At 38.6% G+C, this 9,433-nt stretch overlaps 1 protein-coding gene across 1 annotated transcript; it reads left to right on the top strand.

Moving 5' to 3' along the window:
• The first annotated feature begins 4,306 nt into the window (after positions 1 to 4,306).
• Positions 4,307 to 9,014, top strand: LOC141835133 (lysine-specific demethylase JMJ26-like). Its single transcript, XM_074722560.1, has 13 exons — positions 4,307 to 4,563; positions 4,707 to 4,868; positions 4,961 to 5,094; positions 5,362 to 5,461; positions 5,562 to 5,694; positions 5,771 to 5,834; positions 5,919 to 6,642; positions 7,085 to 7,414; positions 7,907 to 8,185; positions 8,266 to 8,338; positions 8,454 to 8,539; positions 8,659 to 8,778; positions 8,884 to 9,014. Exons 1-13 carry the CDS (start codon positions 4,354 to 4,356, stop codon positions 8,965 to 8,967), a joined length of 2,499 nt encoding a protein of 832 aa, XP_074578661.1. The 5' UTR covers positions 4,307 to 4,353; the 3' UTR covers positions 8,968 to 9,014.
• The last annotated feature ends 419 nt before the right edge of the window (positions 9,015 to 9,433 follow it).

The following is a 9,433-nucleotide window of genomic DNA, read 5'->3' as shown; positions in this document are numbered from 1 at the left end:
TCAAGATCTCTATTGATAGACGGGAGCTGGCTTGGCTTGAATGCCATTCTTGTTTGTTCTGGAGAGGGTCAAAAGTAAACCGAGTGAACATGGAAAGTCTCGTCTTTTCTTTCTTTATTTTTTAGGGGAAAGGGAGTGGTCAGAATGGATGAAGGATGTTGTGGTCCTTAAACATCCTCTCCTCTTGTCCTTGCTAATAGTCCCAACGAAATACCTTGACCTGATCAAGTTGATATTTTTTGGTTTTGGTCTTCTACCAATAAAACTAAAATTAGGATCAGGTGTTTGGACGATTAGTATGAGCATGAAGATCACCTTTCAATTCCTCCTTTTGATCGGTTATTCACAGTGTTTCAAGCTTGGCAATGATCTCGATCTATTTATCTATTTTTAAGTTAGCCTGGAAATGAATATAACATAACCTGTATGAGCAAATGTAATAGTGAAAAACATATATTTCAATTTCAGGGAGAAACCATTGCCGTGCGGTTGATTTGCCTCTTATGCTGCATCTGTTTATCTATTTTTTGTGCATCTTTTTGTGGTATTCTGCATAATAATGTTAGTAATTAAGAAGATGAATGGTTAAATAATTTGTTCATTGACTTCTGCATGTCGAAGTTCTTGCCAAAGCTATGGCAGGGATTAATGAGGAGGTGAAGCTTGGAGTGAAACCCCATATTGTGTGAGCTGCTTAAGATCTTCGGCTTCAACGATGATGAAGTAGTTCTAGTGGGCCTTAAGTTCTCGCAGAATCCTCAATTACAGATAACCTTTTGGAGTTTAACTGAGAACCAAAGGCGTGCATTTGCTAGAGCTATAATCCATAGTTAGTCATGTTCACTATCAATTATGCTATTTTGGATAAGTCATGTTCACTATCAATTAGTCTAATTTTGGATGTACTTACTAAAATGGGTATATGTTTATGTTGCTCTTTATGAATTGAATGCATTAATCAGGCGTGTCTTTGTTATTCACTCTTCTGTGAGTTATTGTTTTTGTTTGCCTATCTTTGATGGTTTCGGTTACATTTGCATTTGTCATAATACAGCCTCTCATTTTATTATTATGCTTCCTTGCAAATACTGCAAAGGTACTCTTCTGTGAGTTTCTCCATGATTTTGATGATTTTCGCCAGCAATTTGAACATTACATTGTCCTTTTCTCTAAATTTGTACTTGCTCTTCTAGATGGACAAGGCTTCCGTTCTTGGTGATACAATCAAGTATCTGAAAGAACTGGACGAAAAGGCGAAGGCCCTGGAAGAGCAAGCTGCAAAGAGGACCGTTGAGTCTGCAGTCCTTGAGAAAAAATCTCGGCCTGTGCAATATTGAATTATGGTGTTCAACTTTTGCCTTCATTGGGCACATCATTTCCTTTAACAGTAAGCTATCTAATGCTACTTTAAGTGTGTGTGTATGTGAAGATTCATAATTATGTGTTGCAATCTTGATGTTTTCGTTGAAGTTTCCCTTGTATGGTTGAGTTACAATTGAGTTTCAGATATCTATTGTCAACAGTTATAAGCAGTTTGAGTTTATTTAGAAAAGTAGTTTGAGTTCATTTTGTTACAGATTGTTAATTTTGTATTGTCAATGTTCTTATATGCGATATATAATCGTCAAGTAGATGCAAGTGCATTCTTGGCTTTGCCTATTTGGTTGGAATGATTAACATAATCTTTTGTTGCAATGTCCTATTTGATTATCTTCTCGCGTATCCGTTCGAGCGTCTCCATATTTTTTCCCTAACTTTAAAGCTCAATCCCTCCTTGTGGTCGGTCCTCTCCCTAACTTTAAAGTGAGCGTGCCATTAAGCGAGTCTATCCTTAGATTCTCTATTTGATCTCGATGCCATCGTATAAGACTTCTTCTGGTTGGATCAATGAAACAATGCTCATCTAGGACTAATTGTAAGTAATTTTTTTTTAGTTTGAGTAAATTTGAAATATAATTTAAACAATGCGCATGCGGTTTTAATTTAATACCAGAGCAGAGCAATTGAGAGTTCATCTTGATCATCTTTCAAGTAGAGCATTCAACAGAAGCAAGCTTGACTCCAAACCAAGTTTAATAGCAAGGATATGTAAGCCCTCTACGTTGCCTGGAGAAGAATAATAGCAACAAACAGGCATAAAACAAATTATAGTTTGCCGTTTGTCAAATTATCAAAAACAGATATAAGCATTCTAGCATTGTCGTTTGTCAAATTATCAAAAACAGATATTATCTTTTTGCATCAACATCAGTTGTCTAACCACATTTAACCCCTCCCACTAATACAATACAGAAGGGTAAAAACAGTCACTGCCCAGGAAATCACAGTAGCCAGCAGAAGACCATTTGATTTCCTCCTCTCAGCCTCTAACTTTTTCTTTAGTTTCACGATCTTTCGTCTCGATTCTTCGTGTAACCCATCTGATGAAATGGCTGAATGAGATAGGTCAGCTGTAATAGTGTCTGATTTTTCTTTCTTGTCGGCCCAGTTAAAGAAATTACAGCTATTCGAGGTCTGCAACGATCACAAACATAAACGTTACCCAGAAATTTGGTTGAAGAGCTAAAAATGGATTTCACCTTGGTGTGATGGAAGAAACAACTTACATTCCAGTTAGGGCACCTCCAAAATCTTCTCCCTGGATTTGCGTTGCTATTAGATTTGAGTAGAATCGGTTGGTCCCCACAATGACACCTCCATGAACTCCTGGACACCAACGAAGATGAAGATCTGCAACTGTAACTCGCCGATCAGTCCAAAAAATTAGGTGCAAAGGAAAAAAGTTTTAGACATACCTGGAAGCCATGAACTACCCCACCGCTTCAGAGGGGATGCCCGCTTCAGAGGGGATGCGCCACCGCTTTAGTGAGGAAGATATCAGCCTCCTAGCTATGGCTTTTGTCCATACAAAAAGAGGATAAAACCATTACCACTTGTCAGTTGTCACACCTCAACAAAGAATCATGCTTCAAAACAGGATACTCACCAATTGAAGGTGAATTATAATCCCAAAATTAATCACTGTGCAAAATTAATCATGCAAAATTAATCATGCAGAAGTTAGAAAGCATAAGCCCTACAACAACCCAATGATAACACTACCTTAATCTTAAGTTATTATGAACAGATGCTCAATAAGAAAAGAATAACTAATTATCTCTATAATCCCAAAATTTAGCTTCTCCAATCCGCCAAGAGTTGAACTTCATCATCAAGATGTCGGCAGCAAGCTTGAAAATTAGTTCCATAAAGTAGTATATAAAGAATCTGACAAGGCACTATAAATCTAGCTAAAATCACAGTTTAAATCTTGAGACATTACCAAGATTCTCAATGAGAAAAGAATAAATCACAGTTTCTCCGATCGGCTCCGGAAGGCGACGCGGTGTGGAGGGAAGAAGCCGGTGCGGTGCGGAGGACGAAGAGAGAAGGCCGCGGAGGCGATCAGCTCCGGAACGCGACGCGGTGCGGAGGGAAGAAGGCGGTGCGGTGCGGAGGACGAAGAGAGAAGGCCGCGGAGGCGATCGGCTCCGGAACGCGACGCGGTGCGGAGGGAAGCAGGCGGTGCGGTGCGGAGGACGAAGAGAGAAGGCCGCGGAGGCGATCGGCTCCGGAAGGCGACGCGGTGCGGAGGGAAGAAGCCGGTGCGGTGCGGAGGACGAAGAGAGCAACAGGAAGGTAAAGTTAAGGGTTACAAAGGGTAATTTAGTCTTTTAACTTAGAGATTCTGTTTCTGTATTTTGTATTACCAAACATAAGACAGATACAATTTATATTCTGTCACTGTCTCCACTGTCTTCTGTATTTTTGTATTTCTGTCACTGTCCCTCGTGTCCCTCGTTTCCAAACGCAGCCTTAGGGTTGCTATGATTTGTTATAATTATCACATCTTCATAACAGTTGCATCCCTCAGGGCTTCAGGTGCATAACAGTCGTATCCCTTGGGGCTACTAACGCATAATGGTTGTGTCCCTTGAGACTGCTTAATGACTTAGATTAACTCAAGTTGGTCTCGATTGAGAATCAACTGATCTGACTTGAATTTAGATATGAGTTGACAAATTTGATCCAAGTTCCATCCTACATCGGACAGATTGAGCACGGAGCCACGGATAGGACTACGTTCCACGTGTGTCTGATCTCAATTCCATCGGGTCAGTTTTAAAAGGGCTCTCGCACAAAGGCCCAAGCCCAAGCGAGACTGGGACAAAGTATTTGTTTTTTCGGCCGAAATTGTTGCGGTTCGTGGTGGTCGACAGCTAGGTCACTTTTTCCCGCAAACGCCCTTCTTCCCGCTCTCCGTCACTGTGCGTCCGATACTGTACCACCGCCTGTGGGCCAGGCTATCCGCTGATGTCTGGTGGCGCCGACCACCGTGGGCAGCAGAACGACTATAAGATGTGGGGTGACTCGAACCCCACCCACTCCTCCAAGAAGCCGAGGGAGCCGGAGGTCGGCCGGGCCTTTGAGCCGTCCACTACAGCTGCGTCTTGCAGTGGGTCGAGTGAGACCCAATCGCGGGAGCTGGATAGGGATGTTAATTATGCGGATGATTCCTCGGAAGTGAGATTCTTTAGCTTAATTGTTTCTGAGTTTGATTGTACAGTTTATGCTCATGGCGCTCTGCCTTTTTTTTTTCCTTTTCATTTTTGGTTTTTGAAAGATAAATGATAATTTTTTTCTCTGATTTCTGTCTTCGAACACAGGAGGAGGATGAATATTGCGAAGAAAAGCGATTGAGGACCGGAAACAAACGAAAGGGAACAAACATGAACAAGGAGAAAAAACGTAGCAGGAAAACCGAGATGGAGGATACCATCAGTAAATCCAACTCCAGGAGGGTTGTGCAAAATGAGAATTACCCAGAGGCAATTTTTTTCTTAAGCAAACCCTTTTTTTTCTCGTTGCCTTCTCATATATATTCACCTTTTTGTGAAAAAAAAATCTCATTGATTTTCAGGGCATCAAAAAGAAGAAATTAATTGGCAGTGATGCACTTATGTGCCATCAATGCCAAAGGAATGATAAAGGCAGAGTTGTATGGTGCACTTCATGCGACAAGAAGCGATTCTGCATACCTTGCATTAGCCGCTGGTGGGTGTCTGTGACTTTTTGTTGTTTAAATATAAAAGCGATTCTGCAGTCTTTCCTAGGATTTGTAAACTTTAATTCATAGTACTTGACTGGCTTACATCTTTGATGGTAGTGTGAAAAATTCAGAGCAACATTTCACTTAGCTCTCTTAATTTCTGCATTCAGTCTGTGATGTATAGGTTTCCCCATTTGATAGAGGCAGATGTTGCAGCTGAGCAACATTTTACTAAACTCTCTTAATTTCTGCATTTGGTTTATGATGTATAGGTATCCCCATTTGACCGAGGCCGATATTGCAGCTGAGTGTCCATTTTGTCGTGGAAATTGCAACTGCAAGGCGTGCTTGCGTATGATAAGTCTAACCAAGGTTTGCTTCTGGTGGCTGTACTTTCTCTACTAGTAGCCTTATTATAATTGATTTTAAATTTGTTCTTATATAGTATCTTAATTTCTGTTAAATGCTTCAGCCTTCAAGAAATGTGATCAATGAGGCTGATAAAATCAAATTTCAATTCTACACTCTAAATTTATTGCTTCCATGGTTGAAAGAGATGCTCCAAGAGCAAAATGTAGAGAAAGAAATTGAAGCTAAGATTCAAGGTAGTACTGTTCTATCATACTTTAGTTGTTTCTCCAATAAAAATGGTTTTCATAACATTTCTGGAGTTTTGACCAGATTCTTTCCCAAGTGAAATTAAGTTACAAAGGACCAAGTGTGCAAAGGATGAACACATTTTCTGGTAGAAACTTGTACCATAATCAAAATTATGTTCTCTTTGAAGTCAGGCTCTTAACGATCCATTCATATGTGTTGTATTGAACAGTAACATCTGCAGGACATCGATAGTTGATTTCCATAGAAGCTGTTCAAACTGTTTGCTGGACCTATGCCTTAGCTGCTGTCGAGAACTTCGTGATGGTTATCTTCCTGGTGGCCTTGGAAAAATCATTTTGCCCTATCAGGATAGAGGCAGTGCTTACATCCATGGTGGCAAAATGAGTGGAAGTTTTTCAAGCAGAAAAAAATACTCAAAAGACAATCAATCCGTAAAAGAATGGAGGCCAAACAAGGATGGCAGCATTCCTTGTCCACCTAAAGAATTTGGAGGTTGTGGCTCTGTCCATTTGGAGCTGAAGTGTTTGTTTCAGGAAAATTTCCTTAGTGCTCTTGAGAAAAAAGTTGAGGTAATTCTTAGCAGTCAATTTGCAGAATCCCATGATAATTCTGGTCAGTGCTCATGTTTCAGTGCAACTGGAGCAATTAGTTCTAGCAGTGGGTTGCTGCGAAAAGCAGCAAGTCGTCAGAGCTCAGATGATAACTACTTGTACTGCCCTTCAGCAAGTTTTACTCGACAAGGTGAACTAGAGCATTTCCAGAAGCATTGGCTGAAAGGCCAGCCTGTTATTGTCAGAGATGTGCTTGGGATCACATCTGGATTGAGCTGGGAGCCTATGGTCATGTGGCGAGCATTACGAGAAAAAAAACTGTCTAAGAGGGCTTCTGAGAGACTTACTGTGAAGGCAATTGACTGCTTGGATTTAAGTGAGGTCAGTTCAAATTCCCATTCCTGATATTTTTAGTCAAGGAGATTATTTTATCTGATCTTTGAAATTCTTAAATAAAAAATAAATCTAATGTCTCAGCAATCATTTTGCTATTTGATTGCTTCTAAAAAGTGAATTATTTTATGGCCTAGACTGAGAAACAGTGAATTCTTTTATTCTCACCACAATTATTTTATGACCTACATATTTAATTTGTAGAGAAGCAGTGAATTCTTTTATTCTCACCACCTTACCTAAACGATAGCTAGAGTTTGTAAATCCTTCTTTTACATGAAGTCTCAAATGCTTTGCTGAGAAATAGTTTAGTTATTCTTGTCACAATTAGTTTATCTTAACTTGCTAATACTGCATAAATAATCTTCTCTGTGATATTTTTTTCATTCATCATTGAAGCAATCTGGATGTTGAATTGGATATTTTGCAGGTGGAGATTAGTATCCACCAATTCTTCATCGGTTATATTGAAGGTCGCAAACACAAAAATGGGTGGCCTGAGATGCTCAAACTTAAGGATTGGTCTCCAGCTAATTCCTTCGAGGAACGCCTGCCACGTCATGGTGCTGAATTTATTTCTGCCTTGCCGTTTCCTGAATATACAGATCCTACGGTTGGCTATCTTAATCTTGCTACAAAGCTCCCAAAGGATGTGATCAAGCCTGATCTAGGTCCCAAAACATACATAGCCTATGGAGTCACTGAAGAATTGGGAAGAGGTGATTCTGTCACCAAACTTCACTGTGACATGTCTGATGCTGTAAATTCTCCAACCATTTTACCGATATGCTGCTTGCATCTCCTTTTTCATAAAATTGGCCTTTTTGTTGTCATTTGTTTCATCATATGATTAACTTGAATAAGTCTAAGCATCTTGTTTTTGCCTGTTCACTAAGAGATAAGTTGATTTTTTTTTTTTGTTGTTTTTTGGTTATATTCTTGAAGCTGTATTTTTCTTGGTACTGATCATTTTAACTCTCATTATTCATTCAAATTGGGCAATTGTTTCGCTATGTACTAATGGTAAATATTCTAGTCTATCAAGTTTGAAAGTTCAGCTGTTCGCCAATCTGACTGACTGATGTTCTTAAATCCTATGTTGAAATTGTGCTTATATTTGAATAGATTATGCTACTGCCTTCTTAAGCTGACTCGTTTTTCTCACTATTCCTTAATGTCATGATCGATTAATTAGATACTGAATCCATCTCAAATATGAACTCTTTTATGCATTGTCTGGATTGTATTTCAGGTTAATGTTCTGACACATACAGCAGAAGTAACTCTTTCTGATGATCAGCTTTCAACCATTAAAAAGTTGAAAAAGCAGCATTTGGCGCAAGATATAAAAGAAGATTTGTATACTGTTGATATGATAGTATCAGCATCTGTTGATAAGTCAGAGCAGGAACTTCTAGATGGAGGTGCTCTATGGGACATTTTCCGAAGAGAAGATTCTGAGAAGCTGCAAGAATACCTTAGAAGGCATTATAGGGAGTTTAGGCATACCTACTGTTCCTCTGTAGAACAGGTAGATATTATTCTGGTCGTTTGGCTGCTGAATAGTTTCTTTCTAGTTGAAATGGAAATTAAATGTTCTCTCCCGTTTAGGTGATTCATCCGATCCATGACCAGTCTTTCTACTTGACAATAGAGCATAAGAGAAAACTCAAGGCTGAATACGGTAAGCAATATTATTTATGTCAAAATTTAAAATTCTTTTTGTAAATGCAAAATGTAATTCATCCTTGAATATCATTATAACATTTGCAAGCTATGTCATATCTGGGTTTATGTAGGAATTGAACCTTGGACATTTGTGCAAAAACTTGGTGAAGCTGTCTTTATCCCTGCTGGATGCCCCCACCAAGTCAGAAATCTGAAGGTTGATATTTGCATTCATGATTTCGTGTGATAATTATGTCTCTAAGACTGATTTTATTTCTCATTCAATATTAGGTAATCCAACAACTGAATTGTTTCCTGTTTTCTTCTTAACAACAGTCATGCATAAAAGTTGCATTAGATTTTGTCTCTCCTGAAAACATCCGTGAGTGCATTCGGCTCACTGAAGAATATCGTACTCTTCCTGAAGAGCACAGAGCTAAGGAAGATAAACTCGAGGTCCCCTTATTATCAACCTTTCCAGTTTTTTTGTTACCATGTCCTGTAATTTCTATTTTCTTTCTGATCTCTTAGCTTTTGAACTATTTTCATTAAACTGTCCAGGTAAAGAAAATGGCTTTGCATGCTCTGAATCAGGTGGTGAAGGAATTCAAGGAATTTAATCCAAACAAGAAGGTTCAATTATGACACTGTCACTTGCACATGGTAATGCTAATTTTGCTTTTTTTGGTGTTATGTCCAATGCATTCTTTCAATCAATAGTTTTGAGTAAACTATGAGAATTCAGAGTGGAATTTTCTAACACAAGAATTTAAACCCTTTAAAATCTAGTTTAAAAATTTTAGTTGTTTAAATTTTATTTTTTTTGTACATCTGAAGTTCAGATTTTATTTTTTTTATAGAAAGTTTTTAGATACTACTGGGATAACAAGGTCATATTTTTATGAGCAACTGGGTTATTATAAGTCTATAAAAGGGAGGCTTCCGTATATTATATCATATTTCAGTTAATACTTTCTATTTTAGTTGAAATTTGAGTTTCTTTTATGGTGTTATTGTTGTCTCAATATGAGGTCTTGTAATCCCTTCCAATGCGAGCTTTCATCATTCTCATGAATAATAGTCGCTTAGGTTTCTTTATTTGATTGTTGAC

This window comes from Curcuma longa, chromosome 9 (assembly GCF_044706935.1).
Source record: "Curcuma longa cultivar G26 ecotype Majalengka, Jawa Barat chromosome 9, ITB_CL_G26_1.1, whole genome shotgun sequence".
NCBI lineage: Eukaryota > Viridiplantae > Streptophyta > Magnoliopsida > Zingiberales > Zingiberaceae > Curcuma > Curcuma longa.
This window is presented reverse-complemented; position numbering and strand designations above follow the sequence as displayed.

What these genes read in the sequence shown, in the direction of transcription:
- LOC141835133 (XM_074722560.1), top strand. Translation starts at nt 4,354, where the DNA reads ATGTCTGGTGGCGCCGACCACCGTGGGCAGCAGAACGACTATAAGATG. An exon ending in ACTGTGACATGTCTGATGCT is followed by an intron (nt 7,415 to 7,906) that starts GTAAATTCTCCA and finishes ATTGTATTTCAG; the next exon opens with GTTAATGTTCTGACACATAC. An exon ending in ACTGTTCCTCTGTAGAACAG is followed by an intron (nt 8,186 to 8,265) that starts GTAGATATTATT and finishes TCTCCCGTTTAG; the next exon opens with GTGATTCATCCGATCCATGA.